The sequence below is a fragment of the Microcaecilia unicolor genome, chromosome 1, assembly GCF_901765095.1.
Source record: "Microcaecilia unicolor chromosome 1, aMicUni1.1, whole genome shotgun sequence".
NCBI lineage: Eukaryota > Metazoa > Chordata > Amphibia > Gymnophiona > Siphonopidae > Microcaecilia > Microcaecilia unicolor.
In genome coordinates this window covers 250,735,146-250,756,032 of record NC_044031.1, presented here as the reverse complement: position 1 = coordinate 250,756,032, position 20,887 = coordinate 250,735,146, and the positions used below count along the sequence as shown (strand labels likewise).

Genomic DNA, 20,887 nt, shown 5'->3' with positions numbered 1-20,887 from the left:
GGAATATTATTCATCCTCTAGTAAGGACTCATATTCTGCTTCTATGGAGAACACTTACTACAAGTAAGTAAATTGGTTTTAATGATTCTTTCATTTTTCATTGACTCTTAGAATTTTTGCCTCTCAATTTATGAGAATTGGTCACAATGAGAGCCAAATTTTGGGGTAGTTTCATAATATTTGGCATTCAAGTTAGAGGCATGAGCTCACTCTTTTTTTGTAATGTGTAATTAGTTACAACTTTAGGGGAAAAACGTCAGTATATTCAATTTGTGCTCTGAATATTTCTGACTTTTTAAATGTTAGTGCAACGGACTTTGATCCTGGGGAACTAGGTTGATTCCCACTGCAACTCCTTGTGACTCTGGGCAAGTCATTTAACCCTCCATTGCCCCAGGTACAAATAAGTACCTGTATATACTATGTAAACCGCTTTGAAAGTAGTTGCAAAAAAACACAGAAAACACAGAAAGGCAGTATATCAAGTCCCTTTTCCTTTCTTTTAGGCCGAGGCGAGGCTTGCAGCTAAACGAGCAGCACGAGCAGAAGCAAGAGACATACGTATGCGAGAACTGGAACGACAGCAAAAAGAGGTACTGTAATAGCATTATGTTTTAAATGGTCTTGAGAGCTCTACCTCACAAAATGTTAGTAATTGTCATCATTTAGAGTAATGACTGATTAAACCAGCATCTTCAAACAAATCTTCCTATTAATGTCCCAGGCTATTATTTTATCTTTAGGTTAGGCTTTAGAATTTGCAAATTCTCTAACAGCCATTTTTTTTTTTTTGCTCCTATTTTGTATTTCCAGCTCAGTTGAAACCTGGGCTGGGATTTGGCCCAATGAGCTAGAACTACCCAAAGATTTTTCCCTGTTTTCATATTCTTTCTCTGGTAAAAATTGCAGTGACAGTTGCTTGTACTGCCCGTGCTCTAGGGCTCCTTCCAAAACCCTGCCTATGTCTGGAACCTGATCACTAGGCAATCATAAGCAATAACCACCGTTCCCTCCCTGCCAGAGGTTTGTCATGTTGTTGCTATAACACCCCTAAGCAATGTGGGGAGCAGAAAACCTAACTTAGGGATCAGTCTGGAGACCTGCTGCATGATGTTGCATCTACTTTCCCCTCATTTTTTAAATAATATTGCATTTTGAAGTGGAAGGGGCAACACTTCACTTGGTAAATTACTATGTTGCTGTAAGTGAGCAAACTGTTACATAGAGGCATATTTTCAAAGCACTTAGCCTTCCAAAGTTCCCTAGAAACCTATGGAACTTTGGAAGGCTAAGTGCTTTGAAAGTATGCCTCATAGTTGGTGATATTTTGTATACTGTATAACTTTCTTTTTGGGTACTGGTATTCATCAATGCAGGTTTTTTTTTTCAAAGCTAAAAAATGGTTTTATAAAGAAATAGGCTAATCTGTCAAGTGTTCAGAGGAATAAAGTATGGTGCTTTGATTTAGAAGTCTCATACTAGCCTTGTGTTGTCTTGGGAATATGGTAGTTCATAGTGGCCAGGTTCTTTGATTTATTCTTTTCTTTAGAAAGAAACTTAAACATGACTAGGTATCAGACATGGCAATATTTTTTATCATATGGCCATGCTTAATGATTAAGGTCTGTTTGTCAACATCTAGCTAAATGTATTTCATATATATATGATATGAAATACTTTTAAATAAATGTAATGTAGCATGAAGCAGCATGATGATCCCTGAAACTCTGCCTTGTAAAGATTTTGCTATCTTTTTGAAAAGAACATAGAACTTGAAACACTTGAGGAAAAATTAGATGCTTTGGAATTTGCTTGAGTTCTTTGTGTGCATTTCAATAATTAAATTTGGCAAACTTGTTTTTTGTATTTTAATGTTGAATTTTTAAGATCATGAAGTATTTTTTAAACATGATTTGAATATGCATATGGTTTCCTTACTGAACTGAACATTGAACAGTAAAGATTAACAGTAGCTTGTTCATTTTGTCATGCTTTGTGAAAGGTGATACTGAATGGAGTCTTAATTTGGAATAGGCTTGACAATTTCTTGTTAAAACCACTGTTTTGGTTTGAGCACAGTATTTTCCCCAGAGTTCTTAGAATGGGCACAGCACCTGGTTGATATTATTGACTAGCTAACTTAATCAGAGAAGTACTGCACAGTATCAATTAATCGCCACGTGACTGGCAAAAATCTCTGGGGAGAATACTGAAGTCTCTCTGTCTCTCTCTCTCTGCCTGCGTAAAAGGTATCTAAAGTGGAGTATGTCATTTCTGCGGTTAATTACATTTTTATTGTTATAAATTTTGTTCATTTTTTAAAGACATAATTAGTCCATACCTCGGGCTGAAATTTGGCAGGATTATGCAGTCGATATCCCTCTATCCTGTGGTATAAATAAGTCTCAAACCCTATTCTTTAGCATACCTCTGGACTGGCTCTGAATGACTGATGGGTTGTACACGCCTACCAGCAGGTGGAGACTGAGAACACTGCTCAGCCTCTGCAAGTCTTTGTATTCTCAGTCTCCAGCAGGTGGTAGATGTGGTGATCCCCTTAGTCTCAGAGATTCTACCTTTCTATCTTCCCTTTCCTTCTTATTTAGGTGTGTTTAAAAAAAATGTTTTTTTTTGTTTAAAGCAAGGAGAATAAGGGTTTGTTTCTTATTGCTCCTTTCTCTCCTTTCCTGCATCTGTATGCAATTAGATTTGGTTTGCTAGCAGAGGCTGAGGCCCACAGGGATTCTCTGTAGCCTCGGGGGTGCAGCATTTGGGTGACCGAGTACCTCCCCCCTTCAATCCTTGATCTTTCCCTGGCTACCTGAGGGCCCTGGAAAGACTTCGCTCTGTGGGTGGCCTCAGTCTTTTCAAGGAAAGGGAGTTTGAAGAACAGCGGGTAACAGCCACTGTAAAAAGTGTGTGTGTGGGTGGGGGGGTGAAGTGTTTGTGAACACTGTGTTGGTCAACATTGCAGGTAGTATGTCTGGGACTGCTTACCTCGGCTGTCTCCCTGCAGAGTCTTGAGCCCATGTTAGTTTGGTTGTCATATTGGAAAAGTTGAGGCAGTGCGCTGTTTGCCATCGTTGAGGACTTATTGCCGTTGTAGTCTGTAATATCTGCATGGAGTTGGAGGCAGCCGGAGCTTTGAGTCAGCTGACTTGTTTCCACAGAGTGGGTCTGTTGGTGCAGTACCAGCTCCAGTTTCAGAGTCTGCTTCAATTAGCAGAGTGGGTCCAGTTTTGATGGGAAACTCCACCATCTTGGATTTGCAGGCCGCAGCGGTAGAGCAGCCTCCATGGCTCTCGCGGCAGGCCCCTTCATCTGCATTAGAGACTTTGGAGGTGCAGGGAGGACTCCCTGGGAAGGGAATTCCTCTGGAGTTTGTGTTGGCAATGTATAAGGTGTTTTTGCTTAAGCAAGTCAAACCCCTGTGGGAGGTGTGGAGGTGTATCTGGGACATTCCAGGGGGGCTCCAAATACCCATGATCTGTGTGAAATGAGGAGCAGGAGTATTCTGCTGTGGAGTTTTGACTCGGAGTCCCTTGGAAAACAGGGAGTTTTAAAGTGATGATGAAGGATCTCCTCCTCAGGTTGACTTGCCTCCTGGTGAGGACCCTTCAGTGGTGAGGGTGTTTTCATAAAGAAGACTTGCATAAGCTGATTTCTTTGGTATTCTTGACCCTTAACTTTGAGGAAGAACAGGAGGCTCTGGTGGTACTTAAGGTGGACCCCTCGTTGAAAGGGATTTGCAGGTCTGACAGGTTCTTTCCCTTGCATCAAGACACAGATATAGTTCAGGCTCAATGGGACATTCCAGATGCTCCGTTCTGGTTGACCAGGTCCATGGTTAGGCTTTCCCTGGTCCCACACCAGGACAAGCAGTTGCTTAAGCCTCTGGTCATAGTCGCTGTGGTAACTGCAGTTACCAAGAAGATGATGGTGTCTGTAGATGGAGGCATGGCTCTCAAGGACCTTCAGTACAGTCATATGGAGATCCTTTTCAAACATTCTTTCAATGTTTCTTCTTTGGTGGTGCAAGCAGCCATCTGAGGAGGTCTGGTGGCTTGGGCGTGCTTTAGGTCATCTCAGAGGGTGTTGGATAGGGCCTTGGATAACTTTTCCCTTGTGGATTGGGAAGTGGCTAAGATTGAAATAGAGTCAGCCTTCTTGTCAGATGCACTTTGATTTTCTTTGGCCGTCTGCTATGGTCCTAGGTGTGGCGGCTCGTTGGTCTGCAGATGTGGCCTCAAAGTCTAAGCTGAGTAAGTTTCCCTTTCGGGGGGTCTCTGTTGTTTGGTGATGAATTGGATAAGTTGGTCAAGAGCTTAGGAGACTCTAAGGTGCCTCATCTGCCGGAGGATTGGCCGAGATCTTTAGGCTGCGGGTTTTCAGCTAGTAGAGGGCATGTGCCTGGTACGAGGCATTATTGGGCAGGTAGAGGTGCTGGCTTTCAGAGGTCATGTTTCTTCCAGGATTCTTGGACTTTTGTGGAGGCCAGGATGGTGGCCTTGTCTCCCAAGCCCAGAGCCATGCCGCACAATGAAGATGTCAGGGCCCATCCTCTAATAGTAGTAGGAGCTCGGTTGTGAGAATTTTATTGGAGGTGGGCCCAGATTACCTTGGGTCAGTGGGTCTTTGAAATTATTTGCGACCAATATGCTCTTGAGTTCACTCATACTTGGCCGGACGCCTTTCTAGAGTCTTCCTGTTACTCATGTGTAAAGGTGAGGGTGATCAGGAATACCCTCGACAAGCTCATTCGTCTGCTGTTTCTTCCATTGCCATGGATAGGCAAGCTCCAAAGTCAGGTTCGAGAGTTGTTTCGTCAGCTGGTTCCATGTGCCAGAGACTGTCTTCAGGATTTGGGATCGATGGCAGCCATAGATATGGTCCCGTAGGCCAGAGCTCACATGAGGCCTCTCCAATGGATTCTTCTTTTCTGGTGTTTTCTTGGGGGTCAGGTTACCCTAACAATATAACAATAGCCGTTCTACCAATCCCAGGGCAAGCAGTATCTTCCCCATATCTATTTCAATAGCAGACTATGGACTTTTCCTCCAGGAGCTTGACCAAACCATTTTTAAAACCAGATACCCTAACCACTGTTACTACATCCTCCGGCAAAGAGTTCCAGAGCTTAACTATTCATTGAGTGAAAAAAATATTTCCTCCTATTTGTAACTTTCTTGCGTGTCCCCTACTCTTTGTACTTTTGGAACGAGTAAAAAATCGATTCAGTTGTACTTGTTCTACACCACTCAGGATTTTGTAGACCTCAATCATATCTTCCCTCAGCCATCTCTTTTCCAAGCTGAAGAGCCATAACCTCTTTACCGTAGCAGCTGCGGTGTGTCGAAATCTCAGGTGGTGGCTGCTGAAAACCAGTCTGTTGAATGGGGTGTTGTTGGACCTCCTTGGTGGGTGGAAGTGACTATGGATGCCAGTCTCAGGGGCTGGAGAGCCCACTGTAGGGGTCAGCTGGTGCAAGGGCTTTGGTCCTAGGCGGAGGCATGTTGCTCCGTCAATCTGTTAAAGACCAGATTGATTTGACTGGCAATGTGCGAGTTTCAGAACATCCTCGAGGGCAGAGCAGTGCGCGTTTTATCAGACAGTATGATCTTGGTGGCCTATATCAATCATCAGGGCGGAAGAGAGAGTCACCTTCTGGCAGAAGAGATGACTGTCTTCTTGAGTTGGGTGGAAAGTCACCTCGAGGATCTGTCAGTCTCTCATGTTGCAGGGGCTCAGAATATTCAGGAGGACTTCCTCAGCCGTCAGACCCTGTATCCGGGAGAGTGGTCTCTGAGTTCAGAGGCATTCTCTGGCATAGTCCACAAGTGGAGCTTGCTGATGATGAGCCTCATGACAAGCCTGGGGAATGCCAAGGTGGTTCAGTTCTTCAGTCACAGAAATGAACAAGACTCAGAGTGCTTGGATGCTTTGATTCGGCGTTGGCTGGAAGGTCTCCTTTATACATTTCCTCCCTTGCTGCTGTTAGATCGGGTCATCCAGCAAATCGAAAGACATGAAAGTCTTGTGATCCTCATGGCTCCGGATTGGCCAAGATGTCCATAGTATGCGGATCTGAGGCATCTAGTTGTGGGGTCGTTACTTAGGCTTCTCGAGTTGGTAGATCTTCTGTCTCGGGGTGTGATCACCATGCCAAATCCGTCTCAATTTTGTCTTACAGCCTGACTCTTGAGAGGACTCCAAAACCCGCTTCTCCTCTTCCTCCACTTTCTATCTCAGTTGATAACACCCTCATCCTCCCCGTCTCATCTGCCCGCAACCTCGGAGTCATCTTTGACTCCTCTCTCTCCTTCTCTGCGCATATCCAGCAGATAGCCAAGACCTGTCGCTTCTTCCTCTTTAACATCAGCAAAATTTGCCCTTTCCTCTCTGAACACACCACCCGAACTCTCGTCCACGCTCTCATTACCTCTCGCCTGGACTACTGCAACTTACTCCTCACCGGCCTCCCACTTAGCCATCTATCCCCCCTTCAGTCTGTTCAGAACTCTGCTGCACGTCTCATATTCCGCCAGAACCGATATACTCATATCACCCCTCTCCTCAGGTCACTTCACTGGCTTCCGATCAGATACCGCATTCAATTCAAGCTTCTCCTTCTTACCTACAAATGCACTCAGTCTGCTGCCCCTCACTACCTCTCTACCCTCATCTCCCCTTACGTTCCCGCCCGTAACCTCCGTTCACAGGATAAATCCCTCCTCTCAGTACCCTTCTCCACCACCGCCAACTCCAGGCTCCGCTCATTCTGCCTCGCCTCACCCTATGCTTGGAACAACCTTCCTGAACCCTTACGCCAAGCCCCCTCCCTGCCCGTCTTCAAGTCTTTGCTTAAAGCCCACCTCTTCAATGCTGCGTTCGGCACCTAACCCTTACCGTTCAGTGAATCCAGACTGCCCCAATTTGACTGCCCCTATCGGACCGACCGTTCACTTGTCTATTAGATTGTAAGCTCTTTGAGCAGGGACTGTCTCTCTTTGTTAAATTGTACAGCGCTGCGTAACCCTAGTAGCGCTCTAGAAATGTTAAGTAGTAGTAGTAGTAGTAGAGACAGCAATGATACTCTGCTAAGGTGATTGTCACGATGCTGTGCTTGCAGCACCGCTGTACTTCTTTGGCTTATGTCAGGACTTGGAGGATTTTTGAAGGCTGGTGTTACGATCACAGGGGTCTTTTCTTTGCATGCTTTGGCACCACAGATTCTTGATTTTTTTTTTTTTTTTGCCGGCTGATTTTGAGAAGGGGTTGGCCTTAGCTTTGCTTAAAGTTTAGGTGGTGGTCCTGGTGTTTTTTTTGGGGGGGCGCATTAGAAGCAAGCCCATTGTGTCTCTTCCGGAGGTCTTCAGGTTCCGGAGAGGTGTTAGTATCTTGAGAACACCGAGGCGCTCTTCCTTTCCTTTGTAGGATTTAAATATTTTTCTTTCAGCTCTGGTTCATCCTTTTGAGCCTCTTGTTGCTGTTTCCCTCAAAGATCTTACTCTGAAGTCTGTGTTCTTGGTGGCTATTTCTTTGGTGAGATGAGTGTCCGAGTTGCAGGCCTTCTCTTGCAGAGTTCCATTTTTTGGCATCCTCTAAGAACAGAGTAGTTTTGCGACCAGTTCCTTCCTTTCTTCCAAAGGTCTTGATGCCCTTTCATGTTAACCAGTCTCTCCTTCCGATCCTGGGCTCTTCCAAGAGGTCAGCGGAGCAGCATCCTTGCGTAAGCTGTAAATGCGGAGAGTGTTGCAGGAGTATATGTGTAGGACTGAGGAGTATAGACGCTTGATCTGTCACTTCATTTTGCTCGGTGGTGGTCACAAGGGGCTGGCAGAGTCTAAGGCTACCATAGCACTGTGGATTAAGGAAGCAATTGGATCCAAATATCTTCATGCAGGCAGGTCTATTCTGGATGGAATTAAGGTGCATTCCACAAGGGAGCAGGCCTCATCTTGGACTGACTATTCTCTGGTATCTCCGGTGGATATTTGTAAAGTGGTTACTTGGTCATCCTTGCATTCCTTTGTACATCATTACAGAGTGGACGTCCAGGCGCATCAGGAAGTGATTTTTGGTCAGCATGTTCTTACTGCATGGCTTTTGGGTCTCTTCCTTGAATTACTACAGTGGTATTTCCCATTAATCATTCTGTGCTGTTCCGGAGTGATGCTAAGGAGGGAGAAATTAGGTCCTACCTGCTAATTTGCTTTCCTTTAGACCCTCCGGACCAGCCCAGATCCCTCCCTGTGATGTATCTGGTTCATTCTCGTGAGTTGATCTGCGGTTTTGGTTGTTGTGTTTGCTCTTGTCTAAGTGGGGAGCTGTTTAAAAAAACAAAGAAACAACTAGACGAAAACAGTAAAATAAAGTAAAGAAAATGCATTCAACAGTTTCCAGCGCTGTCTTTTTAGCTTTAGGCTAAGTGCTTTGAAAATATGCCTCTATGATAACCGGGTGGTGCATAGATGCAATGTTTCATCCTTTCTTTCCTCTTGCTTTGTTACGTGAATACTGAGACTTGCAGGGCTGAGCAGGTATCTTATTGGCTCGTTCAAAAATCATTGTTCTCAGTTTCCACCTGCTGGGAGGCGTGCATAACCCATCAGTCATTCTGGGCAAGTCCAGAGGGACTAAAGGAAAGCAAATTAGCAGGTAGGACCTAAGTTCTCCTTTTTGGTCCTTTTTTCTCAGCGAGTCACATAAGTATATAGCTATAGACATAGATTTATATACTCAACGTTATATTCTGTGATATAAATATGTAGGAATACAGTAGAGCAAATTTTAGGGTAGTATTACATGTAATTGTTTTTAGCAGTCATTGAGGATGCTGTCCTTGGTATCACATTAAAGTGTTTACTTTTTATAGCTTTCTCATCGGTCTCATGATAGAAAATGGGGACAGATCCAAAAGTGGATGGTAGGCCAAGAACTCATGGTGTGCCTGTAGTTATTCACATGAAAAACTAACTTGCACTGGTGGAAATAACTTACTAACAGTTTTATCTCCTATCTAATGTTTGGACCTTAAGTATGCTAGAATGTTAAACTCTACAGAGCATGCACTTTTTCTGCTAGTGGAAATGATTTATTTCGAAGATGTTATTTTTGATATGTGATCTTTCTGCATAACTCCATGCTTGTAAGAAATGTAGTTCATTTTCTCATATGATTTTCACTCCTTTGATTTAACTGTAAATCTTTGTGGAAAAGTGCTTAAACTTCCAAGACAAATCAGAAGTCCTACAATAATGCATGTAAGGCCAGTCACAGAAAGCAACGTTTATTAAATGTAAACTTTTTTTTTAAATGCATATTATTGCTATTGGTTACATATTCCAAAAATTACTTGCAACTGGCGGGTTGTTTATTTTGTTTTGTTTGTTTTTTTTTACTTATTTGTAAATTGACTGAAGGCTTATTCTCAGAATAAACCTCACAACTCATATACGTATACCTTTGTGAGGACAAGGTGTTCAAACCAGCTCTATGACCATCAGTCTTTTACTCTAGGCTGCCTTCCTTTTTTTTTCCAGGTTGCTCATATTCGTATTCTCTCGCTTATACCTTAATGTTTTGGTTATTCTGTCCCACTTCCAGTATGTTTAGACTACACCGTGAGTTCGTGTTTTAGTTTGATAGTCCCTATCCTTTGGAACAGTTTGCTCCTGAACAGTTGGCTAGGAACAGCTTTGAAAACTTTCAAGTTTGCCTAGGCTTTTCTTAATTAGCTTTGTTATACATTGGGCATCACTGCTAAGCAGCTTCTAGCGATATGTCTTGTCTTATTATTTTCTTCATTACTAATATTATTATAACTATCAGATATTATTTTATTCATTTTTATTTTATTATTTATTGGGATTTATTAACCACCTTTATGAAGAGATTCACCCAGGGCGATGTATATCAGTTACAGTTTAGCATAGAACTTACAATTTTGTTAACGGCATAGCAATAGTAAAATAACCAAGAATAAGTACAATAATTTTACTATTCTTGGACCTCCTTTTGTTTTCTGCTGTGTTTTCTGGTCTTCCCCCCCCCCCCCCCCTCGATTTTAGCTGTGAACTGCTTAGATATATTATCAATTAAGCGGTACATCAGATACAGTTGCAGTATGAAAAAATGTATAAATTCGTTCCAGTATCTGGAACATATATTTCCATTCAACCTTTTCAAAGGCTTTTTCCATATTCAAGGATACAAGAGAGAATTACTTTAAAACTGAAATGTTTTCTTTTGGATTTTTGTGGTTTTGTTCAAAGTTACCGTGTTTCCCCGAAAATAGAACATCTGCCGAAAGTAAGACCTAGTAGAGGTTTTACTGCAATTAGCCAATATAATGCCTCCCCCAAAAATAAGACCTAGCAGGGCCACTGAGAGCCGGACAAGGCCGCACCCACGCCCCCCCCACCCGAGGTCGTCGCCCCCCCACCCTAGGTCGCCGCCCCCCCTCCACCCGCCCTCCGTCACTCCAGAAACTAACCTCCTTTCACTTTTGCAAGTTCGCAGCAAGCACAAGCAGCAGCAGTAGCAGGGCAGACCTCTCCTTCCTTCTGTGTCCCGCCCTCGCCTGACTTTACGTTATGTCAGGCGAGGGCGGGACACAGAAGGAAGGAGAGGTCTGCCCTGCTACTGCTGCTGCTTGTGCTTGCTGCGAACTTGCGAAAGTGAAAGGAGGTTAGTTTCTGGAGCGACGGAGGGTGGGTGGAGGGGGGCCCGGCGACCTCGGGTGGGGGGGGGGGCGACGACGGAGGGCGGGTGGAGGGGGGCCTGGCGACCTCGGGTGGGGGGGCGACCGATGTTTCCCCGAAATATAAGACCTCTCCTGAAAATAAGACCTAGCGGGTCTTGGGGAGCAAAAAATAATATAAGACAGTGTCTTATTTTCGGGGAAACACGGTATTTCCATCAGGTAGTTCTGTAGTCCACTTCTCCCAACATTTTCTGTACTGGGCCATGCATGTATGAATCAGAAATTTGCATGATACACACCTTCCATTGACCAAAAACCAAAATCAGTATACTTTTAGGGCACTGTTTACTAGGTGCACTAGCATTTTGGGTGTCTCTAGGGTTAGTGCGTGCTAAAAACGCTAGTGTGGCTTAGTAAACAGGGCCCTTAAAATGTTTAATCCTGGCGTGCTGCATGGTGTGGTTTGATTCAGGCTGGAAATATTGATTGGGCAACTGTAAGTTTGTGATAATGACTTTTTGAAGCTTGAAAATGTTGGCAAAAACAACAAAATGGGACCATATGGTTTGTGAATACTGAATGTTAGCATGTTCCTTGTCTAGTGTCCAGTGATTTTTGCTTTTTATTCTTATGTGAGTACGGAGCAAATATACACATCCATTCTTCTCTGAAAGCAATTACCCGAGTCACAGATGTGGGTCATATCGCTGCACTTGGTATCTGGTAGTCAAATTCTTACAGATCTTTCTAGATACCTTCAGTTCAGTTTTGTCTGAGCCTGTCAAATGAATGACTTCCTCTCATATGGAAACACATAGTTTAGAAGCAGTTTTAAAAATATGTCCTCAAGGGTTATTCTATATAAATTCTATTAAATTGCGTTCTATGGGGCTGATATTCAGACCTTGGGAAGTTAGCTGCCTGCCTTCCGCGGTCAGTGCTGAGCCCAGATATTCAGTGCTGGTTTATTTTTGGCTGGTTTTAACTTAACTGGCCAAGTCAATATTGAGTGCTGGCCAGTTAAGTTTAAACTGGCCAAAGATGGACCTGCTGTTTTGGCAGCCCAATTTGGCCACCAAACTTAGCTGGTGATTCACTGAATATTCATGGATAGCCAACTATATCGCGTGATATAGCCGGTTATCCTCTTAAGTGCTGACCGCAAATATTCAGCGACAGATAACCACTATTATCTCCCACTGAATATTCATGGTAGCCAGTTAAGTGCTATTTAGCCAGCGAGGAGTGGTCTTTTACACAATCTAATTTGTTTTTTATTGTTCCTTTTTAACTGGTTTGTGGGTTTTCTGTAATTCTATTTTGCCAACTCGTAGCCCAGCCATATATTTGAACTGTCTTTTAAGAAGAAAATTTACTTAATTGGTTTTCTCTTTATTCATTTTCATCAAAATACTCAAAGCATACTAAGTAGTTTTGAGTTGTAATGCACTGATCCATATAATGCAAATGGAAGATGTATATAGCTCATCCATCAGAAAATTTCCTATAAAGGTACTTTTTCTTTAGTGTATAGCTACATTGTTCACAAGTGGGTGTCATCTTTTACCAGCAGATGAAGGTAGAGAAAAATTTGAGTTTTACCAGTGACTTCATCAGTATTAGCTGGTGGTGCTCCTTGGAAAGATCCAGTATTTTCTCTACTTCAGCAGAGTGTCAGACCATGAGCACCAGTGCTGTCTGGTGCTCACCACCCTGGCCTAGCTCAAACAGAAAGGGGTGGAAAATCATATTCCAATGATGTCAGTCAAAAAAAGAGTTCAAAGCTTTCAAAAACTCTCTATTCTCCAACAATATACCAAATGCGTGTACAGTCTTGACCCGCCAAATGAGTAAACAATCCTGACCCTACGTGGACCGTGTTTCGGCATAAAGCCTTCCTCAGGGTCTGTCACTGACGCATAAGGGGCGCAACAAACTAGAGAATATTAGTACATAAGTACATAAGTATTGCCATACTGGAACAGACCAAAGGTCCATCAAGCCCAGCATCCTGTTTCCAACAGTGGCCAATCCAGGTCACAAATACCTGGGAAGATCCCCAAAAAGTACAAAACATTTTATACTGCTTATCCCAGAAATAGTGGATTTTCCCCAAGTTCAATTTAATAATGGTCTTTGGACTTTTCCTTTAGGAAGCCGGCCAAACCTTTTTTAAACTCTGCTAAGCTAACGGCCTTTACCACATTCTCTGGCAATTAATTCCAGAGTTTAATTACACGTTGAGTGAGAAAGAGTTTCTATGATTCGTTTTAAATTTACTACTTTGTAGCTTCATCACATGCCCCCTAGTCCTAATAATTTTGGAAAGCGTAAACAGACTCTTCACATCTATCCGTTCAACTCCACTCATTATTTTATAGACCTCTATCATATCTCCCCTCAGCTGCCTTTTCTCCAAGCTGAAGAGCCGTGGCTGCTTTAGCCTTTTCTCATAGGGAAGTCGTCCCACCCCCTTTATCATTTTCATCGCTCTTCTTTGCACCTTTTCTAATTCCACTATATCCTTTTTGAGATGCAGTGACCAGAATTGCACCCAATATTCGAGGTGACGCACTATGGGAGCAATACAAAGGCATTATAGCGTCCGCATTTTCATTTTCCATTCCTTTCCTAATAATACCTAACATTTTATTTGCTTTATTAGCCACCGCCGCACATTGGGCAGAGGGTTTGAACGTATCATCACCTAGATCCCTTTCCTGGTCATTGACTCCTAATGTGGAACCTTGCATCACGTAGCTGTAGTTCGGATTTCTCTTTCTCACGTGCATCACTTTGCACTTGCTCACATTAAATGTCATCTGCCATTTGGATGCCCAGTCTCCCAGTCTCATCTTAATCTACTTGAGCCTACTGTGTCCTTTCTGCCAGATCCAGTGTATTGAGGGTCAGTTAATTAACAATAACAACACCTCTTCTTCCAAAGTCACAGAAATTCTCAGTGGTTGCATATTATATAAAGAAAGCAAGGGTAATTAGGTCCAACAAACCACACATTGAAGTTAACTATTTTTCACTTTAATTTGTGGATGTTTATATGGAGAGTGAAACAAAGCAAAGGATTAACATGTTCACTATGTGCTATGCTATCAGCATATGCATTTCCAGCTTGTTTAATTGCTGCTAAAAAAAATGGAGTTCTGTTCTCTTCTTTCTCTCAATTTATAAAAAGCAAAAGGTCCCTAACAGGGAAAATGACACTAAAAAACAAAACTATTCCAACTTTCACATGCTTACAGTTTGAATTCTTTGGTCTCATCCAGTGGAGCTACTAACTGCATGTTACTATATATCCATACATCTTATCCTTTATGTAATAAATAACTTTTTGCTTTTCTCTTAGGAAGATTCAGAGAGGGCCAGATATTCTCACCGGTCCAGTCACCATTCTCATGTGGTTTGTACTGAACTGTTGAATTCTTCATTCATTCTATTTATCTCCTCCCAATGTCTATTAAATACATTTAATTTTTTGGTTTCATTTAGCAGGGACCCATTAATGTGAAATCTGCTCACAGTTTTAGCAATCACAGGGTTAGTATATGTATTCTTTCTTTCCAGAATTGTTTTCAAAATACTTATAGATGAATTGGGTTCTTGTCATATTAAATACTACTTTTTAAAATGCTCGCTTTTAGAAAAATGACTTAGATTTTGCATGTTTAGTTTGCAGCAGAATTGGACAATATGTGATTGTAACTTAAGCAAAAAAGCAGACAAACACATCTTTATATATATATATATATATATATATATATATATATATATATATATATATATATATATATATATATATATAAAATTTAACGATTATTACACAAGTATAGCATTGCTCAAGAAATATTACATGTCACCAAGGCAAGGAGAAAATTGAGCAAACCAAAATATAAATGCAAGTAAATACAATTCTTTAGCCAATGACCTGTAGCATTAGACCACAATTTGCAATGGGGGGTAGGAAAGAATTATTGGAGTTCAAAGAAGTCCCACCTCCAGTCTGGCAGCCCCTGTGCTGACTTGGAGGAGGGAGGCCTCCTAAAAGGAGAGCATCACTCTGGTCAAATTGGAAATAATCCTGTAGCCAAGACCAACCCACCAGGGGATGCAGTATCCTCTCATACCGAATATGTGTCTCCAGGAGCTTCTTCTCATGAGGGGAGGGTTAGGACGGGTGTTGTAGTTGGCGATTCAATTATTAGGCATGTAGGAGGCTGGTGGATGTGAGAATCGCCTGGTGACTTGCCTGCTTGATGTGAAGGTGGCGGACCGCACATGTTACCTAGATAGGATTTTAGATAATGCTGGGGAGGAGCCGGCTGTCTTGGTACATGTAGGTAGGTACCATTGACATAGGAAAATGTGGGAGGGAGGTTCTGAAAGCCAAAATTAGGCTCCTAGGTATAAAACTGAAATCCAGATCCTCTAGGGTAGCATTTTCAGAAATGATTCCTGTTCCATGTGCAGGGCCCAAGAGACAGGCAGAGCTCCGGAGTCTCAATGTGTGGATGAGACAACAGTGCAGGGAGGAGGGTTTTAGATTTGTTAGGAACTGGGCAACATTCTGGGGAAGGGGGAGCCTATTCCGTCCTGTTCAGGACAAAGAAACCGATGTAGAAATGTTATCAGAAATTAGGGTGAACATGATAATAATGGGTGATTTCAATTACCCCAGTAGTGACTGGGTAAATGTAACATCAGGGCATGCTAGATAGGTGAAATTCTTTAATGGAATCAAGGACTGCTTTATGGAGCAGCTGGTTCAGGAGCCAACAAGAGGAGGAACAATTCTAGACCTAGTCCTTAGTAGTGCGAATGATCTGGTGCAGGAGGTAATGGTGCTGGGGCATCATGATAACAGTTATTATAACATGATCAGATTTGATATAAGTTCTGGAGTAAGTACATAAAGATAATCCAATATGTTAGCATTTAAACTTTCAAAAAGGAGACTATGATAAAATGAGAAGAACTTTGAAAAAAAAAAACAACTTAGAGGAGCAGCTGTGAAGGTCAAAAATTTATATCAGGCGTGGATGATGTTTAAAAATACCATCCTGGAAATCCAGGCCAAATATATCCCGTCTATTAGAAAAGAAGGATGAAAGACCAAATAGCAGCTGGCAAGGTTAAAAAGTGAGGTGAAGGAAGCTATTAGAACTAAAAGAAAATCCTTCAGAACATGTAAGAAGGATCCAACTGAAAATAAAAGGAAACATCATAAAGAATGGCAAGTCAAATAGGAAGCACTGTTAACGAAGGCAAAGAGAGACTTTGAAAAGAAGATTGCATTGGAGGGAAAAATGCATAGTAAAAACTTTTATAGGTATATTAAAAGCAAGAAGCTGGCAAAAGAATCAGTTGGACCGCTAGATGACCGAGGGCTGAAGGAAGGACAAGGCCATAGAGGAAAGAGTAAATTAATTCTTTGTTTCAGTCTTTACCAAGGAAAATTTGGGAGAAATAACTGTGCCAGAAATAGTATTCAGTGCTGAGAAGTCAGAGAAACCGAATGAAATCTCTGTAAACCTGAAAGATGTAATGGGCAATTTGACAAACTGAAGAGTAGCAAATCTCCAGGACCGGATGGTATACATCCCAGAGTATTGATAGAATTGAAAAATGAACTTGTGGGACTATTGTTAGTAATATGTAATTTATCTTTAAAATCAAGCATGGTACTGGAAGATTTGGAGGGTGGCCAATGTAACACCGATTTTTAAATGGGTTCCAGAGGTCATCCGGGAAATTACAGACTGGTGAGCCTGAAGTCGATGCTGGGTAAAATGGTAGAGACTATTATGAAGAACAAGATTTCAGAGCATATATATAAGCATGGATTAATGAGACAAAGGGGATCTGTTTCAAAGGTTCATAGGTTCCATAGGTTTCTATGGAACTTTGGAAGGCTAAGTGCTTTGAAAATATGCTTCAAAGAGGGGCATTTTCGATAGAACGTCTAAATCAGAATTTGTATGTTTTACAAAAACGTCTAAATTCTGAACAGGAAAGAAGGTCATTTTCGAAAAAGATAAACATCTATCTTTTGTGTTCGAAAATGCTATGGATGTCTTGTGATTTGGATGTCCTTTTTTGGTCCATTTTCGAGTAAAAAAAAAACGTCCCAATGCAAAATGTCCAAAACAGAGGAGGCATGGCTTAATGGTTAGTGCAGCGGGTTTTGATTCCTGGCAACATGGGTTCAATTCCCACTGCTGCTCCTTGTGACTTTGGGCAAGTCAAACGCACAAGGGGCATTTTTGGATATGACAGCTAAGTCTGAATTTCGACGTTTTTTGTAAAACGTCCAAAATCAGAACAGGAAAGGTCATTTTCTACAAAAAAAAAGTCTCTCTTTTCCTTTTGAAAATGCTGTTTGGAAAAATGTTTTGTGATTTGGATGTTTTATTTTTTGGTCCATTTTTAAACAAATACAGCCAAATGCAAAATGTACAAAATACACAAGAAAATCCATAATAAAGTGAAACCATTCATATGGTCTAAGTGTGGTAAAAGCTTTGGTTGTAATGTAAATCTCTAAGTGCATCAGAAAGTCCACACAGGAGAGAAGCCATTTGTATGTATAGAGTCTGGTAAAAGCTTTGGTCAGAAGGTAAACCTCACAATGCACCAGAAAATACACACAGGAGTGAAACCATTTACATATCCTGAGTGTGGTAAAAGCTTTGGTTGGAAAGAGAGCCTCACATGGCATCAGAGAATCCACACAAGGATGAAACCATTTACATGCACTGAGGAGGTGAAAGCTTCAGTTGCATTGGGACAAGTAATTAGGGAATGTACACTCTTGATGTATGGAAAAATAGCACTCTGGTATTTAGATATATGTAATGAGACCTCCTTTTCATCTTTAGATCTGAATTCAAAGCCCAAATCTACTGATAAACAATAGACACAAGGCTCAGATGTTATAAAAGAATAGAAAGCTTGGCATCAGGTAGAATAGTGGAAAAGTGGCATCCCAGGAAAGCAAAAGGGCATCCTTGGGGGCACTGCAGTGGACTTTATAAAATGCTCCCAGGTACACATCTCACCATTGCGCCCTTACCGTGTCTGCTGAGCCCCCCAAAACCCACCACCCACAACTGTACACCACTACCATAGCCCTTACAGGTGAAGGGAGCACCAATATGTGAGTACAGTGGGTTTCTGGTGGGTTTTGGAGGGCTTACAGTTGCCTCCACAAGTGTAACAAGTGGGGGAAGGTAGAAGCCTGGGTCCACCTGTCTGCAGTGCACTGCACCACTACTAGACTACTCCAGGGACCTGCATGCTATTCTAATGGACCTGAATATAACATCTGAAGCTGGCAAGTAATATTTTTAATCATATTTTTGGGGGATGGGAGAGGGATAGTGACCACTGGGGGAGTAAAGGGGAGGTGATCCACGATTCCCTCCAGTGGTCATCTGGTCATTTGGGGCACCTCTTGTGTGGCGTAGAGGAGTAGCCTAGTGGTTAGTGCAGCAGACTTTGATCCTGGGGAAGTGGGTTCAACTCCCACTGCAGCTATTCTTTATAAAAACAGATCTAGCTCAAAATGTATAAGTTTTAGTCTTTGACGTTTTTGTTTTGTTCCATTAAGTTTTCCTGGTTGCATACCAGGTAATCATCAGCATCTCTATGAGCTAAGAACCAAATTGTTTAACCAAAAAGATGTGGAAACATAGCTCCACTGAGTTTTGATCAATAGATAGTGACTCATCATCATTTCTTTAACTACTACTACTGTTCTGATTGCTTAATTCAAGTGAGTAGCTGGGAAAACAGTCTTTCACAAAGAAACCCATTTCATTTGTATATTTGTGTTTATAGGAACTGTTATATAATGATTTGATTTATAAATCTAGAGGTACCTGAAATATGTGCTGTGATTGCATTTTTACATTATAGTGGGCTTTGAGAAAAGTCTGAATGATGATAAAGGATGATTTCCTCTTTCTCACTCTGTACAAGAGGATACAATCTGAAGAACTGTTATAATCATCCTTTGGGCAGACTCTGCCTGAGGAGGAAGGAAGATATGAGGAAACCAGGCTCTATTAAATTATTTTTAAAGCTTACCATGATGTAAAAAGACATTGACAGCATAACTGAGTACTATAGACAATAGATGCCCATGATTACCTGAGCCCTGGGTTTCTTGTAGTTGACACGGACTCCATTAAAGCATTAGATCAGGTGACTGCTTCATTCTCCGAGGACAAGCAGGCTGCTTGTTCTCACTGATGGGTGACGTCCACGGCAACCCCTCCAATCGGAAACTTCTCTAGCAAAGTCCTTTGCTAGTCCTCGCGCGCCCGCGCGGCCGTCTTCCCGCCCGAAACCGGCTCGAGCCGGCCAGTCTTCTTTTGTCCGCACTCGGTACGGTCGTGTTTCGCCGTGTCGAGCCCCGGAAAGTCGACCTCGCGCGTCCAAATTTATTTTTGACGTGTTTTTTCTTCGGAAAAGTCTTAAAAGTGTCGGGAAGTGCTCCGGAAACCCCCCCCCCCCGGGTTTCGTGTCAACCCCTTCCCGTACTTCCAGCTTTTTGCCCCGATAAGTTTTCTTTCGTCGTCGGGGTAGGCCTCTTTTCGGCCTCGGTCGGGATTTTCTCCCTTAAAAATTTTTGGTGCTCTTTTTCCGTCATTTCGGATTTTGACTTCGCCGGCGTGATTTTTCCGCCCATGACATCGAAGCCTTCCAGCGGCTTCAAGAAGTGCACCCAGTGCGCCCGGATAATCTCGCTCACTGATCGACACTCGTCGTGTCTTCAGTGTCTGGGGGCCGAGCACCGCCCTCAGAACTGTAGTCTGTGTTCCCTGCTTCAAAGGCGGACTCAGGTAGCGAGATTAGCCCAGTGGAACGTGTTGTTCTCGGGCTCTTCGTCGGCATCGGCACCGGGATCTTCGAGTGCATCGACGTCGTCAGCGTCCAGACCATCTTCCTCGGCCGCCACTGCATCGAGTGCATCGAGGCATCGGGCCTCTGCATCGGCGCCAAGGTATCGGGCGACTGCATCGACGTCGGTGGTACCGGGACCTCGTCTGCTGATGTCGTCGGACGGTGGTGCATCGTCAGGAGTGCAGGTGAGGGCTGTCCATTCCCCTGCTGGTGGCGGTGAGCCTTCGGGTGGGTCTCCTCCTACCCTGAGGGCTCCTGCGGTACAGCCCCCCCGAGACCGACCTCCTTCGGCCTCGGCCCCGAGGAAGCGACGGCTGGATTCTACGTCCTCCTCGTCGGTGCCGGGGAGCTCCGGTGACATGCTTCGGAAGAAGTCGAAGAAGCATCGACACCGGTCGCCTCCCCGCGTCGGCACCGAGAGCTCTGGGTCGCCGAGGGAGTCGGCACCCAGCAGGCATCGGCACCGAGAGGACCGCTCACCCTCTGTTCAGGAGGTGTCGATGCGCTCCACTCTGGACAGCCCGGAACAGCCTCCTCGCCCGGAACAGGTTCTGACGTCGACGCCTGCATCGACCTCTTTGCCTTTCTCTGCAGCTGCTCTGAACGAGAGCCTCCGGGCCGTTCTCCCAGAGATTCTGGGAGAGCTGTTGCGCCCTACCCCTCCGGTACCGGCGGTGCTTGCGCCTCCGGTACCGTCGAGCGTGGCGCCGGCTGGCCCATCGCCCGGGGTGAGGTCCCCGACGTCGGTACCGCGTGCGGTGCCGACTGCGGCCACCTCCCAGGAAGGCTCCCCGACTACGTCGGCGGAGGGAGCTTCGCCGATGCGGGCGAGGGAGTCTACCTCTCGACGCCCCCATCGTGGACGTGGCTCCACCGAGTCGAGCCGGGCGAGGTTGCAGACACAGGTTCGGGAACTTGTGTCTGACACCGAGGGTGAGGCCTCGTGGGAGGAAGAGGAAGACCCCAGATATTTCTCTGACGAGGAGTCTGAGGGTCTTCCTTCTGATCCCACTCCCTCTCCTGAAAGACAGCTTTCTCCTCCTGAGAGTCTGTCTTTTGCTTCCTTTGTCCGGGAGATGTCTACGGCCATCCCCTTCCCGGTGGTTGTGGAGGACGAGCCCAGGGCTGAAATGTTTGAGCTCCTGGACTATCCTTCTCTACCTAAGGAAGCGTCCACTGTTCCCTTGCACCATGTCCTAAAAAAGACATTGCTTGCGAACTGGACCAAGCCACTAAGTAATCCCCACATTCCCAAGAAGA

The 20,887-nt window shown here is 43.7% G+C and overlaps 1 protein-coding gene and 1 long non-coding RNA gene across 8 annotated transcripts in view; one reads left to right on the top strand and one right to left on the bottom strand.

Moving 5' to 3' along the window:
* Window positions 1-20,887, top strand: part of LRRFIP2 (LRR binding FLII interacting protein 2) — a 245,250-nt gene that overhangs the window by 71,056 nt on the left and 153,307 nt on the right. For 3 of the 7 annotated variants that reach the window (XM_030205571.1, XM_030205548.1, XM_030205556.1), the window contains exons 3-6: window positions 507-593; window positions 8,876-8,926; window positions 14,070-14,123; window positions 14,213-14,260. In XM_030205571.1, coding sequence (XP_030061431.1) covers window positions 507-593; window positions 8,876-8,926; window positions 14,070-14,123; window positions 14,213-14,260 — 240 coding nt within the window. The remainder of the gene's footprint in view (window positions 1-506; window positions 594-8,875; window positions 8,927-14,069; window positions 14,124-14,212; window positions 14,261-20,887) is intronic. The other 4 variants (XM_030205592.1, XM_030205585.1, XM_030205578.1 and 1 more) reach the window with 2 other exon arrangements.
* LOC115471778 lies at window positions 8,550-20,799 on the bottom strand. The gene is made up of 3 exons (XR_003942419.1): window positions 20,789-20,799; window positions 18,105-18,106; window positions 8,550-8,636 (listed from the first exon to the last, which is right to left on the bottom strand). It is a non-coding gene; the product is annotated as an uncharacterized LOC115471778 (long non-coding RNA).